Below are 18,915 nucleotides of genomic sequence, written 5' to 3' on the forward strand. Positions count from 1 at the left end.
CTGGTTAATAATAATTGCTAATCAAAATTGATGCAAATTTAAGAACGGGAAAAATCATCGGAAGTTACCAGAGGGGGCTTATTACGGTTTTTTAGACGAAGTGAAAATTACAAAAATGAGCAATCTCACTAGGTGTTAACCAATGAAGTTATAAATATTCTAGTAAATTTGATCACTTTCACCTCGTTTTCAAGAACCGTAATAAGCCCCCAGATATGCATATCGTCCAAATCATGACGTAAAAAGACAAGAGTTGTGTTCCAAAATTCACTACCAGCGCTGAAAATCTGCAGTTTACGTCATATATACTACATATTTTTAGCATTAATAGTGAATTTTGGAACACACCCAAGACTGCGTTCGGATTCCCATCTAACACAGACTTGCATAAAATCAGTTTTACGTTAGTTGTAAGCTAATCGCAAGTTTGTTGCGACAGCCAATATGAAGCGTTGATTTCAAAATATAATCTTCAGATTGACTGTCGCAACAAACTTGCGATCGGCTTGCAACTAATGTAGAACCGGCTTAAAGCCCATTCTAAAAAAGGTCCTCCAAAATCTTCTTTTTTTGTATGTTTTTCGATCTGCAGACGTAATTGCAACAAATGCTGCACTAAACAGTCATTTCTTTTTAATCTCTTCTTGTTTTTTATAATTTCTTTATAAACATTTCTTTTCCTACTCATGACATTTCTGTATATATATTTAACAGTGCGTGTAACCAGTATCACTCGATATATTGTACTTGGCAGTAAAGGATATGACCCCTTTTACACCGTTAAATCGATTAGTACGCGTATCAAATTAGTGCGGATTAAATACTTAATTGATACGTCCTTGATACGTCCCTTTTACACCGATCTGCTTCAGAACGAATCAGGTTCGGTGACATGATGTCTAAAACTGTTTTTTCATGCGAGCAAAGAAAAGCGTCTATCCCCACTTCGTTACAATTCAAATCCAACATTGAATAGCTAAAGATTCGTATGTATATGACTGGACAAAATCTCCGGTTGTAAAAATTATCATTTTAAATTATTTATTTTATTTATCGTTTGTATTTCGTATGAAGAGTTTTTGAAGTGCAAATAAAAAGGTTCATTAAAAACATTTGTCATCCAGACATTTTTAATTAAATATTAAAATATCATGTATCTGACCGAAATATAGATACAGGCGCTACGGTCACAGAAATTCCATTAGATACGATAGGATAGTCTCTCTGGTATTTTGATATTCCAGGACGTATTATGAAATTGCTTGGAATGAGTTCCGATCGGAATTATTTAGTTTTGCTACACTTTCTTTTAAAAAAACGCAATAGAAACGTAGGAAATAATTTAATTATTTTGATCAGAATCCATTCGAATAATTCCATTATACAATATATTTTCTGGTTGTTATTCGATCAACAAAATGGATGAGTAACTAATACTGCAAGACAAAATTCTTTGCATCATTCTCTGTAATAGACCTCAAATGCTATTGTTATAGGATTTAATTGTATTAGGTTTTAAAACATAATACAAAAATTAGAAATTGTTTTATTGTAGGTTTTAACCGTCACTCCTTCAAAGTATTGTGAAGTATCTGAACGTAAGTGAAGTTTAATTTTATATATAATTTAACAAAACTGATATCAGATAAAGAAGATATCATCAAGCATAATTATGAGATGATATATGCAACTATGTTCATCATTAATTAAAAAATGCAATAACCAAGATAACTATGCAATATGTCTAATAAAAAACAATACAAAAATAGGAACAGGTAATACTGTACAGTTTTAATATTTTTATATATTAAAATATATTTTTATTTGCACTTCAAAATTCTTCATACGAAATACAAACGATTTAAAATGATAATTTTTACAACCGGAGGTTTTGTCCGGTCATGTACATACGGATTAGCTAAAGCTATCGCCTCCTTCTTTTTCATGGAGTGAAATTTCGCTGGTGAAGTTATGATTTCTACATTGGACGCGGAAACCAATGAACACATTAGAAGCTGTGAGCTTATTGCCTACTACATTACATTTTTCCGCGCGACAAGCATTGTCGCGTTTTGTGTGTAGAAGCCATCAGGCCTGGTTTTACTAACTCCGATTAATGCCCATTTCCACCAATGTAGATAAACTTGAATCTCTGTTCAACTTACTCTTCGTCTTTTTCTAGTTCTAAAGATTAGAAAAAGACAAAGAGTAAGTTGAACCTAGATTAAAGTTAATCTATGTTGGTGGAAACGGGCATAAGGGCGACTTTTACCAAACTCCGATTAACTTAAGGTTTGTTTGCATTGCATGCTCTAACATACTCTAAAATACTCCTACTATAGCATTTACTCATCACAAAATGTGATGCAATGGTCAATAAGCTTACAGTTCCTAATGTATTCATTGGTTACAGCGTCTCATTTTGCCGCGCGGCAAGCGTTTCCGCGTTCAGTGTGCAGGAGCCATGATGTCGGAAAAAATGCGAACTAAAGAGTTAATACAGTGGCTGCATTTAGCGAACTCAACAGTTGAGTGAACGCTCGCTATTATTGGTGTCTTCTTTTAGATTCATCCAATCAACATTTTAGATTTGGAAAAATACATCAATAGCAGCGAGCGCTCACTCAACTATTGAGTTCGTTGAACGCAATCAATAGCAGCGATTCACTCAACTGTTGAGTCCGCTGAACGCAACCATTAGATGCATTTAGTAGGTCTGTTTACGTTACATAAAATCTCAAAATATGTTTGCACTTAAAATGAGATAGATACATATTTTGCCTTGAAAAAAGAAAAAGCAAAGATGCCGAGTGCAAACAACGCGAACAGACTTAATACTATGATTGCTTACTGAGCGGTTATAGTACTGCGGTAATTCTCTAGAAGAGCTTCCTTACCTCCGATTTCGATGAAATCAGGCTCATTCGATGTGTTTTTGCGTAAAATAAAAGAATCTGACAAAAAACAGCTCGGGACAGTCCTGCGAAACGAGATATTGAGTGTTAAAGTTGACAACTATTGAGATTGGGAAATCTGTTATGTGAACAGTGGGATGTATAGTGCTTATTGGTTCGCGATGGATACGCCGCTCCGAACAAAACAAAAATACATATTCTATAGCCAGATTGTCTGTATTCTAGGAACTCTACTAGAAACATCTCTATTAGAAGAGATGCGACATTAAAGGGGTATAGTCTGATTGACTGTCTAAATCACGTAATCAGAGCGCCATTTTAATTCATTACTGCGTATAATTAGAGTTCTAGGACTCTACGTATAGAGTCTAATAATGTAGGTGTGTTAGGTGTACAAAAAAGTTCTGAGCTTTTTTTTTGTAAAATTCAATCTTTATTCAAAAACAAACGAAAAAATATTAATCAGCGAAATATTCTCCGTTTGCATCAACGACCTTTTGCCATATTTCGGGGAGCTTGCGAATTCCTTGACGATAGAAACTCACCGGCTTCGAAGCGATAAAGTCATCAATGCATTTTCGTATCTCTTCTAATCTCACGAAATGTGTATCAGCCAAATGATGCTGCAGCGACCGGAATAGGTAGTAATCGGAAGGCGCCATGTCTGGGCTATACGCCGCGTGCGGAAGAAGTTCCCAGCCTAACGCAAAGATATGGTCCTGAGTCGCTTTCGCAACATGAGGTCGAGTATTGTCATGAAGCAAGATCACTTTACGACGTCCTTGGCCAGTAAATGGCCTCTTTTCTTCTAATGCATCGCTCAAATTGGTCAATTGTTGTTGGTAGCGGTCTGCCGTGACTGTTTCACCCGGTTGTAACAACTCGTAGTACAACACACCCTTCCAATCCCACCAGATACAGAGCAAAACCTTCTTGGCGTGGATATTGGGCTTTGGCGTCGATGTCGAAGGTTGACCAGGATCAACCCATGATTTTCTACGTTTAGAGTTATCATAAAGAATCCACTTTTCATCGCCTGTAATGATTTTGTGCAGAAAATCTTTTTTCCGGAACTTTGAAAGTAAAGTGAGTGCAGTGTCACGCCGTCGATTTTTGTTGTCTTCGGACAATTCATGCGGAACCCATCTGCCTTCCTTCTGAACCTTTCCCATCGTATGTAATCGTACGGAAATGGCTTGCTGCGTAACGCCAAGCTGTTCTGCAAGCTCCTTTTCAGTTTGCGCAGAGTTTATATCCAGCAGTGCTTGCAATTCGTCCGTTTCAATCTTTTCAGGGCGTCCAGCACGCGATTCATCTTTAAGACTGAAATCTCCTTGGCGAAACTTTTGATACCATCTTTTACATGTAGCATGACTTACAGCGTTCTCTCCATATGCAGCACAAATCATTGCAGTGGCTTCAGCAGCATTTTTCTTCAGATGAAACGCGAAGTGGATAGAAAATCGAATATGCTCTTTTGTTATTGCCATCGTGAACATTACTGATTTTTGAGGTTATGTGCATCAAACGCCAAACCGTATGGCATTTTAGAAGGCCAAATGCTAACGCTTTAAAACCGCAAAAGGACGGGAAGATATATAAAATTTAAATTGTTATTTCGGTTGTATCAAATCTAAAGCTCAGAACTTTTTTGTACACAATGTATGTATTATTAGAAAAAATTGTAGGCATTAAAGTGCAATATAAAGTTATTATTATAGTGTAAGTATTCCTATTTGTGCAAATATTCAGAACTTAATCTAATTTAATCTTTTTTTGAAAGCTATGTTGAATTTGATTCTTTAGAGAATTTTTTTGTGTTGAAAATGTTGTGTATTTGACTGTACAAATATATATAAAAAAGTTAAAGAGGATCAGAAAGAAAATTCATTTATTGTGTTCCGTACGAGCCATTAAAACTGCAGCAATAATAATAACTTTATTATTATTTAAAAAAATAAAATAATAACAATAAAAGAATATCTACAGTAGTTTATTTAGGAAATACTTTTTTCTTTTTCTAACAATTTAACTTTCCTCATGTAATGCATTAGTTGTTATCAGTTTATAAGATTATAAGTACTTATACTAAATTAAAATGATGATGACGACCTAAGGGGCTTCGTACAATAAAAAGAACAGGAAACAAAAAACAGAGAATAAGAATTTTAATCTATCAGAAATCATGTATTGTAAAATATACAGTTTTTGACAGGTTGAAATTCTTGTTCTCTGTTTTCTGTTTTCTGTTTCTTTTATTGTGCGGAGCTCTTAACCCAATTGACGCATGTCGCATCTCTGATTTCTAGAATTCTAATATTGATCAATCTCACCAACTTCGATTAACCTAATCGATCGATTGTTATATTGGAACTGATCAATTGCATTTGCTGTTTTGCATTTTGTTTTCAACAAAATTGATCAATCACGATTGAGACTTAATCCTAAAGATGCCTTTTCATGCTGATACTCGCTCATTTTCGGCATCAAAATAAGTCACGTGATAACAATTGATGAATATCAAGTGTTTGATGAATATCAATTTTGAGTGTAAGCATAAAAAGGCACTCCAAAAGTCGCCCCTAGTTAATCGATTAAATTTCAGTATTGCCAACTACAAGACTGAAAAAACTATAATCTAATTATCTAGCAGGTGTGAAGAACTAGAGTCCTTATAAGAGAGTCGCGTCAATCTTGTCAAAATTTTCATTAACTTTGAAGTAAAATAGCGGAACTAATCATCGATACTATTATATCCCCACTTTGAGTATCGAGAATGCAATGATTTAGATTTTTAGAAATTGTAAGAGTAGAATTTACGTTAAATTATGTAATATTGACAAGTAAAATTTTGTTAAATTACAAAATATTGATGAAAATAGATTTGTTTTCTGTAGCTGAACTAGTTTTACACTATTCTCATTCTAAAGGTATATACTGCTATTGGATATTGCATATTGCGCACGACTAACATCGCGCTGATGTGTCAGAGCCAATACGCGAAATCGCGAATTTCGTATCACACCATAGCCCCAGGTTAGTTCGAAATCGAGGACTCGGCCGAATCTCCCTGAGGCTCAACGTAACAATATATCAATAATTGTCTTCAGCGGATTCAACTGTTGAGTGAGCGCTCGTTGCTACTGATGTATTCTTCCAGATCTTAAATGTTGATTGGACGATCTAAAAAAATATACCAATAACAGCGAGTATTCGCTTAACTGTTGAGTCCGCTGAACGCAGCCATTGGTTGCGTTCAGCAGAATGTTTATTTTGCAACTGTTGGAAGTTTTCTTCGTGCTGATTGGATTATATTTTTAGAAGAATGATCCTATCTCACCAGATAATCATAAAACGGTTGCAAAACTATTGTCAATGGCCGCGTTCAGCAGAGAAAGCAGCTTTGCAACTGTTGTAAAATTCTTCAATTGATCTTGCCCGCTCCTCATGGAGCAAGTTCCTCATTGGATCTAAATGAATAAACCAATCATATTCAAGAATTTTACAAAAATGTAAAGCTGCTTTCTCTGCTAAACTCAGCCAATGTGCAGAGTGCGCACCAGTAATTCTGCTAGTAAAAAACGCTCATATTAAAATTATCAAACCTATGAATATTTTGTTATTTATTGCAATAATATTTTATATATTTTTTATAATTTTTGTATACATTTTGCAATAACATACTCCATTTTATCGCTGTTATTACCGCTCATAAGACAATAAATTTATAATCATGACGTGATGATAGTGTAATATCGTTACATTTTGATATGAATACAATTGTTTAAGAAATAATTATGACTCAATGCATTTCAAGAATCTTTGTATGCATACATATTAATAAGATTCTTTCACATTTTAATCACATGTCGCATATTTACAAATCTGAATTGTATCAGAGCGCTAAGATTTTAACTTATTATTTGTTACATAAAGTTACTAGGATCATAGGTAATTACTTTATGGACTACCACACTAATATGTCGACGAGTTGTGAATTCGGTTTTTCAATCAGCAATTGATTTTTCAAATCAAAACTGTAAAAATGCGTACTCACGTTACGTTTTTTTTTGAAAAATTGATTTTTAAATATTCATTATATTACACACATTATACACTTATATATATCATATCCAATCAATTGCGAACTATGCTTTACGTGCAATATAGTGCTCAATGTCAATATTCTGTTTACTATGCTCATTTCTCTTTATTTAGTGCTTGAATAAATTCTTCTAATTTCTCTTGGATCTGCCTGACCCGTTCTGGAAATAAAAGTGCTAATTAACGACGTAATTTAAGCAATAAGATATTTTCTATTTAATCATGCATTTATTTATTACTTTTATATTTTATATATTTGAACTTATATAAATTATTAATAATAATATTAAATAATTACTACAAAAATATCTAAATCAATTCCAAAATCCAACACTTTTATCAATTATAAGAATAATTAACATTAGAAAAATATTATATTGCAATACATACTAAGTTCTTCTGCTAATGTGACTCGTCTGCCTGTGAGTAATTTCTCCTTAATTTCGTTATCTTGACTGTAATCCTCAAGAACTTCTTTAATCTCTTTATCTAATCTTCGAGCTTCTCTATTCATGATTTGTTGCCTCAATGCATTTGAGGTGACTTTTAGCATTTGTTGAATTCGCCAGAAGAGTACTACATCGTTACATTCCATCTAAAAGAATTTTGTTTATAAAAATATTCAAATAGACAGGTTTTAAAATGATTATTTGTGTACATGTATAATTTTTTTTGTATTCTTTTAACGTACTTCGTTTTCGTGCCCTGTGTGATATAGATAATATCCTTTTTTACAATCATAAGCTCTTGCTAAACTCTGTTGTAGGAAAAATCTCCTGTACACAGGATGCCATGTCTCTCGAATAAATTCATTGTCAACCTCTAATCCGTTTCTTTGTAAATTCTTTCTAACAGCTGTGAGCTCGTCATGCGTTAAAGTAGGCGCATGTTTCTGTAATCAGAAATACATGAAATAAATGTAGCAAAACTGTAACAGTTTTATTTAACTGTAACTATCCGTGTATACGTACTTTGTCAGCATAAAGAATTTTATCCAGCTCGTTCTTAACCGCCGTACGTTTCTGCTGCTCCTCGGTTTGGTTCTGCCAATACATCCACCGTTCTTTGCGATTAGGACCCAGCATATCACGCAGAATCTGTTCTGTACTCTGCAATTTTTCTTTAACTGAGGTTTCTAAGAAACGTACAGCTTGATCCCATTCACGTTTGTCGTTCACGCTTCTGTCTTCCAAGATGTTAAGTTGAATAACACGTAGCATTTCTGATGCCTGAAAAAAATGTGCCTTTTAATGTCTCTAATTCATTAACATTATAAGAGAAAATAGAAAAAAGATAAAAATAAACTATTAAATTATTTTTTTATATATTTACTTTCTCTTCCCACGAATGACGTCTCATTGCCTCATTTACTACAGCGTTCTTGAGATTGTCGAAAATGTCATCGTGATCTGGACTAAGCCGAGCTTGTGACATAAAATTCTGAAATTCTTGCTGCAAACATTCCCATCCACTTTCGACGCTACGTGCAGGCAGTTGTTGTTCTGTCCAATGTCTGAGTTTAATGTCGACAGTGGTATTGAATGTATCTGTAGACACATTAACGAGAGAACATTAACTTTAAGAAACTAAGATCTCTATCTGTTCAACGAAAAAATAATTTATCAATATACTATACTTGGATTTCCACTTTGAGCAGCAGGTAAGTAGATATTTTCAAAAACGTGCATACTGACTTTGTCCCAATTTCGAGACATTAACACTTCTTCCCAGTGTCTTGGTGATACCTGGGACAAATTGACTATTTCGTCCAAAATTTCACCTCGTGCTCTTTCAAAAAGCTCATCTCTGTCCAATTCCCTTAATCTAAATTTATAATAAAATGAATTCATGAAACTAAAATTGCTTCTTTTAATTACTTACCTCGGAAAATTGTTCTTCCATTCCGTTTCTAAATTGAATCTCGTGGCTTTGAATGCATCTGCTTGTTGTTCTACCGTTTCACGAACCATTTTCCAAAAACATTCGGCTACCGCCAAGCTCAAGTTTTTGGTAGTCACTTGACCAGACATTGCTAAACCATCTCTGAATAATCAGAAGTTCATCAACGCATTTAATGTCGTCAATGCTTATGCCTATAAGGTTATGTCTAGACTTACTTGAAGAGTTTGGAATTTCTAAAGAACTTTTCCTCATAATCCTTGATCGTTTGTATACTATCATCTTGTCTACCACGACCAGTAACTACAGCAAAGTAGCCTAATGCTTTCATTGGAAACAGTTTACCGGATAATATCTTGCGCAATCTCTCAGGATTAGTCAAATTCTCTTCCGCCATGTCAACCTGTCGCAAAATAACAACGATTGCAGTAATATTTGCATTCATTAATTTTTTTTATTATAACACAAAAAAACATTTCATACTTTTGTCAAGACAAAAATCGTTCTTTTGCCTGATGGATCCATTTGAGCTACGAGATCGGTCACGTTACTTCTTTCTGCATCAACAGAGCCGTCTTGTATGCAAAGAATGATCGCATTAGGATTACTCATATACTGTTGGCTCATTTGTCTGATTGCTTCGCGAGTGTCTTCTGCCATATCAACGGTAACCGTCTGTCTCACAAACAAAGTTTTAAAATTTTGTAAGTAGATTTTTCTTGAAAATTTATAATATAAAAATACTGTATACATACGCTAATAATACCAGGTAAATCGACTAGAACCATACGTTGAAGGCCTGGTCCTTTTACTGTCATGGAAATGACATCCGGGCTGACCGTCTTTCCGTTCTTAACGCTATTCTTCATTCGCAATTCTACTTCCCGTCTGAGTTCGGCTAACTCCGATTCCTTCGTGAGATCAAATTCTCTGGAGCTATCTTTGAATTGCGCTATGTGATACGGACCTTCGCTCAATGTGACTTTGACTGGCGCTCTCGTCATCATTTCACCTCCACCTCTGCACAGACAGTAATAATCAATTATCAATATTTTTTATGCTCTAACGATATATTAATAATATACGAAAGAATATGAAAAGTGGAGAAATACCTTGGAAATATCCTTGCTTGAGCAATCATTTCAAGTACGGATGTTTTACCAGAACTTTGATCACCAACGACTACTACTCTAGGTAAATGATCAGCAGTGGAATAGGCACTATCGTAATCATTAAGTTCATCCAAGACATCACTATACATATCGATTAATGATTTCTAAAAGTAAGAAAAACGTAGAGTACAATTAAAATAAATCGCGTATGCTAATGCGAGGTGTGTGCAAATTACTTTAATTTTTTTGTTGGTAAACTTCTGATTCCCTCGTAAAAGTATCTGCTTGCGTAATTCTTTATTCTCTCTTTCTAATCTCTCTATTTCGCGTTGATACTTCAGTTGTATCTGCATCAGCTCATCTTGCATAGCATCCATCCTCTGTTGCGAAGATTCTTCAACAGGAAAAGAAGAGAGAGAAGACATTGTGAGAATATCAAATAATTTTCGATCGTGATGACATAAATTAATGACATGTACGTACGAGCTTTCTTACGTTCCTCTTCAGTATTATTATCACTAGCCAATGGACGTGCAAAGGCAACCACATTTTTGGACAAATGTTCTTTTGTTTCTGCTTAAAAATAAGACAGCACGTATTTTTAATTTGTAATAATTTGTAATTTGTTCTGCAAAAATGCAAGAAAGCTAGTATCAACTGATGTGAAAAATTAATAGGACTATTTTATGTGCACATAAACAGTTTATATATGATAAAATTAAAATAAAAAAAAAGAATAATGTTGCCTTGCACATGCAAATAAAGTAGTAAAATAAAAGCGCAAATGGTTCTGTCCCATTCAGTATTTAAAACGTGTGTCTATTGTATGTTATTAGATTTTAGTTGTTTAATATGTAAATATAACTTATTTGCTAACAAAATTTGCAGCATTAATTACTTTTTAATTTTTAAGAAGTTATTTGTTTATATTGTAATAAAATGCTGAATGGACAGAATGTGTAAAATAATTTGTTTTTACACACCTGAATAACTTTGTTTTATTATCATTGAGATAGTATCAAATGCACCTGAATAGAACAGACCACAATAAATTAACGATACAAATGTAGCTAAAATATAGTGCTCTGTAGAAATAAATTACATATCATTAAATTTACGTAAAATATTCAATTGCAATTTAAGTTTCTTTTTAAGAATGCAAATATTCTAATTAAATTTTACAAATAAGCAAACAAAAATATTGATGTTAATACAAACTGCTTTACCATACATATTTTTGTATACAAGTAGTAAATTTAAATGAACGTTATATATAAATGAATCACAATAATTAAAGGAACTGGAAAGGAACTACATATCATGGCATCAATCTATATTTTGTAGTGATTTATGATAGGTAAGAAAATGTCAGGCAAATGGAGGAATAATAACGGAAGAATGGACAAAAGGATATTCGATAAATAATTATAGATCGTTAGGAGTAATGTGATGTATGAATATCAAGGAATAGAAATGACTCGTTAACAGGCGCGTTACTCACTCTGTATTGAGTTATTCTCTTGGTAACTATTTTGACGACTTTCCGCTGCCTTAATAGCATCATCTAGTCTTTGATCAAACCAGATCCTATACTCTCGATATTTAGTTACCCCAAATTCCTTTATACGTGGATCTGTTTACATTTGCCAATAATTTTTATTGCAAATCATTAACGCGCTTCATTTTGCCTCACATTTTCACAGATTCAATGGCTGTATATTCATCCTGCTTACCAATCTCAATCTTGTCAGTTACGTTGTTCCTAATTGTCATGAGCGATTTGCGGAAGTCTTGCCATTGCTGTTCGTTGGGCATCAGATTTTCTAGCCATCCCAAATCCGGTAGTCCCTCCCTCCACTGTTCATATTTCTAAATGGATGATATTGTGATTATAATAAATATTTGACAAATGTTTCTAACAATTATAATTATATTTAATATGTTTAAATTATAATTATATTTTATATGTATTCTGATAAGAAATTATCAATAGAAGGTCAAATGATGCTAAGAAAGAAAGCTTATAACATTTACTTTCTGTAAAGTAATGCCACCACCGACTGCACTTCCCAAGAGAAGATATCGAATTTTTAACGCTCCTCTTAATATTTTTGCTATCACCATAGCGTATCCACGATATGGATTTGCGAAGTATCTTAGTTGTGGTGATGCTAGTAACGGCTTGCAATGTCTACTAAATTTTCCAGACATTAGCTTCCGTGTAGTAATAATGGTTATTGGATATTTAGAGGTTTTGGAAACTAGCAAAATGCCATGGCTAAAAAAAAAACAAATGTTAATTTAGTTAGGGTACAGAAAAACTATAAATTATTCTTAATAATTAAAATTATACAGCTTAAAGAAATTTAAGACAAAGAGAAGTTCAAGAGAAAGGCACAAAGAAAATAAAGAATAAATGCAAGAGAAAAGAGAAAAAAATTATAACAAAAAGTGTTTTTATATATAAATTTACAATGTAAATATACAGTGTAATATTACCTCCTCCAATTTTCTTATACTTTTATAAATTAGTGTAAATTTAATTTGACAACGATAGAGAAGTGCTAAGTAAGTAATCATAGCAAGCAGATGCTCCATTGCAAAAAATATGAATTATATTTAATTCAATCGTATCATTTTATGTAATGTATAAATTTAGTAAATGAAAAACAGTTCATCAGTTCATTTAATTTTAATTATGGTAATTATCAGTTTAGCTATCCAACCTCAAAAATCAATAAAATTAAGTTTATTCGACATGTTTTTGCATGAAACGAAAGAATCTGACAAAAAAAGCGTCGCTCTGTTCTGTGAGCTGAGATATTAAGTGTTAAAGTTTATAACTATTGAGGAATCTGTCACAGAGGAATGAGGGTAATTCTTCAGAAGAACTATCTCCGATTTTGATAAAATTAGGCTCATTTGACGCATTTTTGCGTAAAATGAAAGAATCTGACAGAAAAATGTCCAGGACTACTCTGTGGAGCGAGATATTGAGCATTAAAGTTGACTAAAGTGTTACTACGTAACATGATCATTAGTCTGTCATGTAGTGCAGTGTATAGATTAATGCTTATTGGTTCGGGGCGGCGTAGCCAACCCGAATAAAAAAAAATAATCCTATCCGCTTGAGGCCTAACCACCTAGAAGTTGCAGCCTAGAAGTTACAGTATCTAGCTTGAAATATTTCTAACCCATGAAGACAGTGGAGTGTGAGAACAGTCTTTTTAGAGTGGTTTTTTTATTGTCTAAGCTGCAAGGTAATTAGACTCCAAGTTGATAAGATATGTTTTTATTTTTTGTTCGGAGTGACGTAGTTGCTCCGAATCAATAAGCACTAATCTATACACTCCCCTGTCTACATAACAGATTTTCCAACCTCAACAGTACAATTATAAAAGCGCTTCTTTGTAAGGGAGGAGGGGAAGGTGAGAATCGCTTAGCGTGGAAAGTCGAAACCCATGGAACAATACAATTATATTTAGTCTCTGACAGATTTCCTAACCTTAACAGTTATCAACTTTAACGCTTAATATCTCGGCTCACAGGACAGAGTGACGCTTTTTTTTTGTCAGATTCTTTCATGCAAAAACGCGCCGAATAAGCCTAATTTTATTGATTGAGGGATAGCTAAACTGAATAATTATCTTAATTATAATCACGTATATCTCTCACCCGAATTTTCCGCAAATGATTTGCTCCATTTTATCGGAGCAATCCTTGCCCGTCGTCGACGAATAACGGCGACTGCGGTAGCCGACAAATATTTATACAATTTCACGTGCATGCGTTATGAGACGAGTGTGACGTAAGTCAGGAAATCAAAAGTGTAAAATGTCCTCGAAAATCCGATGATCCGGGCATTACATACATTCCGATTCATCCACTTGTTATGAAATATGAGAAACATTACGCATTTGCGCACGGCATGATTCTCGCAAGGTTGCCCTTGTTTCTCTCGAAGAAATATCAAGTTACAGCGAAAAAATTTCTAGACATTATGGCGCGTAAATGTGAGAAAGCGTCCACCATACGTTTCTTAAGCTGGAAACACAATGAAAAGCACAGGCAATAGGAATAGGGAGTAAAAGATTTCAACTTATCAGAAAGCATTCATTCTATTATTCATGATTTCTGATAAGTTGAAATCTCTTATTACCTGTTCTCATTCTCTATCTTTTTATTGTTTCCAGCTTTATAGCGTTTTTCACTGGCAGAATTAATGCGCATTCAGTGCACATTAAAGTTGTTGTATACTAATAGGCTGTAATCAAAGTCTCGCTACAAATGCTTTAAAGCATTTGATGGACTAATTAGAAGAAAGAATTTTACAAATTGACCAGTTAAAAAAAGCTTCAAAGAGTTTGCAGCATCGCGTTGACTGTATCCTTAATCTGAATGTAAAAGTGACCTAATTTCCACCGAGAGTTTAAATCGGATCAGAATGTAAGAACCAACCAATTACAGTCGAGCATTCCCCTGTCGTTTGACTATAATAGGGGAATATTCGACTGTACGATTTAAACCCTCAGTGGAAATTAGGCCAGTGAAATTAATCATCTTTTTTATCTCAATTAATAAAATATTCAATGTATATTTTACCAAATACCATAATAAAATGTATTGAGAATTTCGCAGTTTAATTCGTTTCTATATTTTTATTAAACATACGTTACCACAAGAGATTTGTTAGCGTCGTATGCTCCAACATGCCCAACATGTTCGCGTTACCGGAACCAATATAGCGACTAGATGTTCGCGTCGCGTTAGAACATATTCCATGGTCAATTAAGAGCACGCTCCATTTGCCTCACCTCAAAAGGTGGGACATATTACGCATACATGCATAATGGTTGAAAACGTACTGTATTGAAAAAAGTATTTCAGATTCATTTTGTAAAAATGCATTTAATAAACGCGTTTTTGATATAAATATAAAAATATAATATATAACAATATAATATTAACATTAATAAAATAAAATAATAAAATAAAATAAATAAAATAAAAAGAATAAATAAATTAAATAAATAAAATTAGAAAAATTAAAAAATAAAATAAAATTATATTAATACAATAAAATATAATATAATATAATATTAAAATATAATATAACTTTTACATTTATTAAAAACGCTTTTCAAATAATCGAGGTAATACAAAATATCCGAAATGAAACGAGGCACATGTCCGATCCGTTCCAGAGACATTGAGATGGACTGCGCAATCCCTATCTAAGTAGTATTCAAATATGATCGACAATAATGAGAGAGAAAGACCGTGGAAGACGGCCAATTTCCCTCTCTTTCTCCCGTTACGTCATTGAATAGAAAGAAACAAAGATGGTCGTCTTCTCTCTCTCTTATTTTTATCGACCATTTTGACACATGGATCTTGCAGTCCATTCTCTATGTTTGGTTCGAGTGGTCTCACGGATTAGGTTAGATGACATGCTCATTTGTCCTAAATCCGTTCATGTCACTGACCATTGGAGCACATAAATGCAATTGCTCCAACTGCCACCTTATCTGTGATCCAACTGCCCTCTGGGTTAATTTGGAGCATGCGATGCGAACAAACCTAAGATAGCAGATAAATTGAATATTTTTATGTCTATATAATTTGGGAATCGTTTGGGGAAATTTGGGAAAAGCATTTAAACATTTGGGTAATAGTTAAAATTTTTCTTGTTATTAACAAATTTTAAAACATCAACATAATTGATAATAAAGAAAGTATTTAAAAAGGGCTATAAGTCAATGAACAATTTTCAATATACGTATATATTGTAACAAACATTTCGATCTCTTTATCAGGTTATCCTCCAGTGTTATTAATTTAAATTCTATAAACCGCCAATCATAATTACGCAAAAATAGACGCATAGAAGTTTGAAGATTTAGAAGTTTGTGTAACATGTTCTTTCTTTGATTGTCCATTAGTCCTTGTGTACAATGTATATTCTTGTTATATGATTTGAGAAGTAATAAACAATGTAGATGCATTCCATTAATTTAACAATTAATATAACAATTAGTGATTAATTGATAAATAATTGATAATATAACCGAAGAATTAGACGTTAATTATATGCGTGTCATTAGTGAACTCGATATTATGTGATAAATAAGACCTGTGTTTCCTATTCTGGTAGGGATAGACTAGGAAGGAGGAATAGATATAAGAAAGAGAATGGGGAGATAGGAAAAAAACAAAGAGAAACTATGAAAGAGAAAGAGACTGTAGAATATTTTGATAAGAATCCGGTAGAGACTCTGTATCATTTTGTTTGTTTAAACTTATTTTTTGTCTCTTTATATAGATCATCTCGGAAATCAATCTTCATTGTAAGAAAGCTCTGTCCAAAATTTTTACGTCTTTCCAGTTAAAATTATGATTATGATTAAGACGATGATGATAATTAAGACGATGTTCCGTAATCACAGAAAGAGAACCTATCTTTTTACTGATATCCGAAATGTGTTCTTGTAATCTTGTCAACTAATCTTTTCAACTTTTTTTTTGTCTGGCCTACGTAACTAGCTTCGCAATCATTGCATGAAATTTTATAAACATTTAGATAACGGTTCTAATTTATCCTTTACTTTATACTTGTATACTATGTCTACAAATGTTTCCCGATTTTGCGCTAATAAAAAAAAGGACCATTATTCACCAACAAGGAATTGGATGTTTAAATTTTCATCAATAAATAAGAAAAAGAATTTACTCATACAAAGATGACATTAACAGATAAAGTTCTAGTTGAGTTTGGTTGAGTTAGAAAATGCACAAACTGAGAATATATACACGATCTCGAACTCCCGATGAAGTACCATGACTTGAATGCACCTTCGGTGAAAGGAAACAAGAAGTTATAAGACAAAAAAGATTACATTGAAAAAAATTTACAAAATTGTAATATTTGTTTAAATAGTACCAATGGAACATTTGCTTATAGTAAATAAATATTTATTTTAAGAAATAATACTTAAATCAAAGTATTATTTTTTATTGAATAAATTTTTATTCGCTATAAGCAAATATCTCATTGATACTATTTTAAACAGATATTAAAATTTCGTAAATTTTTACTTTTAATATATAAGAATTTACGGTCAATTATCAATTACGTGCTTAAGCTTAATGCTTAATAGCCAAAATGAACGACAAAATGAACTTTACTTATTTAATGTGAGCACTGACAAATCAAATTGAACACCAAAAACAAAGTATAGCTTACAAGCATGAGCGCTTTACGTATAAGTGTGCAAACCGAATGCAACCCATGTATTGTATGACATAACCACAGTATAACTATAATAGCGATATATAATAGTACGAGCAAACGAAGGTGTAAATAATTGAGGACAACAGAGAAAAATATCAGGGCGCTCCTTGTCTCGATCCCAGGCCTGTTCTCTCCCCCGAGTTCTCTCCGATTTGGTAGACTTTCGTTCTGTCACTGAACCACACAGCCCTAACGCTGTTGGTATCTCTGTTGTGTCTATATCTAGTAAAAATTTTTTACAGAGTTCAGTCACGGAGTAATAAGAACGAGATCAAACTCAAGCGGCCAGTCACGAAAAAAGTGGACTTGAAACATGGTAGGAAAACTCATAGAAAATCCGGCAGATGTGATTTTAGTGCCATCACGCCTTGCGGGAAAAGTTAGAAGTATTGACTGTCACAGATCATACGTATATATGTATGTAATAGTATGTATGTGTAGAGATATATTCTGCGCATGCGTTTGTAAAACTAAGAATATGGCGGACTGTCATAGCATTCATAGAGCTTATACTATTGGAGGGGAAATAGCTCGGAGCGATCCCAAGCAGCTTCCGAGAGACAAAACAAATAATACTATTCAAGCCTAATTTTGTAATTTTGCGGAAATAGGTTTTTTCCATTTTTGTATGCGGCAACTATTAAATTTCTCATTCGTTTTAAACGATTACAGTACGTGAATAATGCATTAATTCTGGCTAAAATTTAACCTGGAAGGGTTTGAAAAGTAATACTTTCCAGGTGTCATATCATCAAATGGATTGTGGCACCATTTCATAAAGATTTATCAGACTTATCGAACAACCCGCGTATTACAATAATTAAGTAAATACAATTTTTCGTTGTTTTATCGTTTTCTCTATCCTGTATTCTAGACAGCACAAATTTGATACATGTCCGAAGCATAAAACGTCTTAAAGATTTATGTTATATCTTAAACGTCTTAAAGAGATCTTAAAGACATTTTATGTTTCAATTTTAAACATTGTGCTATTTGAAATTGTCAATAAATTGTTGATTTACAAATATCATGTTTCACATGTTTTATAATTTCATCATTTGATTCATTCCAGAAATATATTAAAATTAAAAACAAAATATAGACCTATTAATATATACAATAATATATCTAAAATCATATATAGAATTTATTCAAATTTAAAAAATATTTTATATAAAAAAAAAATACTACAACGAGCGAAATACTACAACGTCTCTTGGTGCTGTTCAAATTCAGCGGTCCGTAAAACTCTCATCCACTATGGCTGATAGTTACGTGATGGGTGACCACCGACATCAAACAAGCCAACTGTCGTTACTATAGTATATACTGTGACATAACTATGATATAAAGGATGTATTCCAAAATTTACTGCCAGTACTGAAAATCTACAATATACGTAACGTAAACTATAGATTTTCAATAGTGGCAGAGCATATCGGAGAACACGGCCCCTGTAATACTTCTAGCATGGATCCTGCCCCTGTATTCTCTAAGGGCCATTCCACACAAACTGTCATAGCTATATAACCATAACCATATGCATAAAGAAAATTATCCAATCACATTTCTGTCAAAGACAAACGTAAAATAT

The 18,915-nt window shown here is 33.1% G+C and overlaps 1 protein-coding gene and 1 long non-coding RNA gene across 9 annotated transcripts; one reads left to right on the forward strand and one right to left on the reverse strand.

Moving 5' to 3' along the window:
- Positions 1 to 6,529: 6,529 nt before the first annotated feature.
- Positions 6,530 to 13,983, reverse strand: Opa1 (Opa1 mitochondrial dynamin like GTPase). Of its 8 annotated transcripts, none has more exons than XM_011068652.2 (18): positions 13,706 to 13,983; positions 12,065 to 12,308; positions 11,764 to 11,899; positions 11,532 to 11,663; positions 11,014 to 11,058; positions 10,514 to 10,603; positions 10,267 to 10,424; positions 10,031 to 10,194; positions 9,674 to 9,938; positions 9,402 to 9,593; positions 9,137 to 9,321; positions 8,901 to 9,062; positions 8,656 to 8,843; positions 8,352 to 8,566; positions 7,991 to 8,248; positions 7,711 to 7,911; positions 7,410 to 7,614; positions 6,530 to 7,180 (listed from the first exon to the last, which is right to left on the reverse strand). In XM_011068652.2, the coding sequence occupies exons 1-18, from the start codon at positions 13,732 to 13,734 to the stop codon at positions 7,116 to 7,118; spliced, it is 2,934 nt and encodes a 977-aa protein (XP_011066954.1). In that variant the 5' UTR covers positions 13,735 to 13,983; the 3' UTR covers positions 6,530 to 7,115. The 8 variants fall into 8 exon arrangements, with proteins under 8 accessions (XP_011066954.1, XP_011066952.1, XP_087264289.1 ...); XM_011068650.2 differs by having other exon boundaries at positions 10,514 to 10,606; XM_087408163.1 differs by lacking the exon at positions 13,706 to 13,983 and adding an exon at positions 12,530 to 12,666 and having other exon boundaries at positions 10,514 to 10,606.
- LOC147909141 (uncharacterized) lies at positions 13,157 to 18,338 on the forward strand. The gene is made up of 2 exons (XR_015545776.1): positions 13,157 to 13,290; positions 17,564 to 18,338. It is a non-coding gene; the product is annotated as an uncharacterized LOC147909141 (long non-coding RNA).
- The last annotated feature ends 577 nt before the right edge of the window (positions 18,339 to 18,915 follow it).

The sequence above is a fragment of the Acromyrmex echinatior genome, chromosome 7, assembly GCF_024713525.1.
Source record: "Acromyrmex echinatior isolate Ae372 chromosome 7, ASM2471352v2, whole genome shotgun sequence".
NCBI lineage: Eukaryota > Metazoa > Arthropoda > Insecta > Hymenoptera > Formicidae > Acromyrmex > Acromyrmex echinatior.

Excerpts from the sequence above, each read along its gene's own strand:
- Opa1 (XM_011068650.2), bottom strand. The coding sequence starts at position 13,734 with ATGGAGCAAATCATTTGCGGAAAATTCGG. Across the intron at positions 11,664-11,763 it reads AACTGACAAGATTGAGATTG|ATCCACGTATAAAGGAATTT; the intron begins GTAAGCAGGATG and ends AAATGTAAACAG. Across the intron at positions 7,181-7,409 it reads CACATTAGCAGAAGAACTTA|AACGGGTCAGGCAGATCCAA; the intron begins GTATGTATTGCA and ends TTTTATTTCCAG.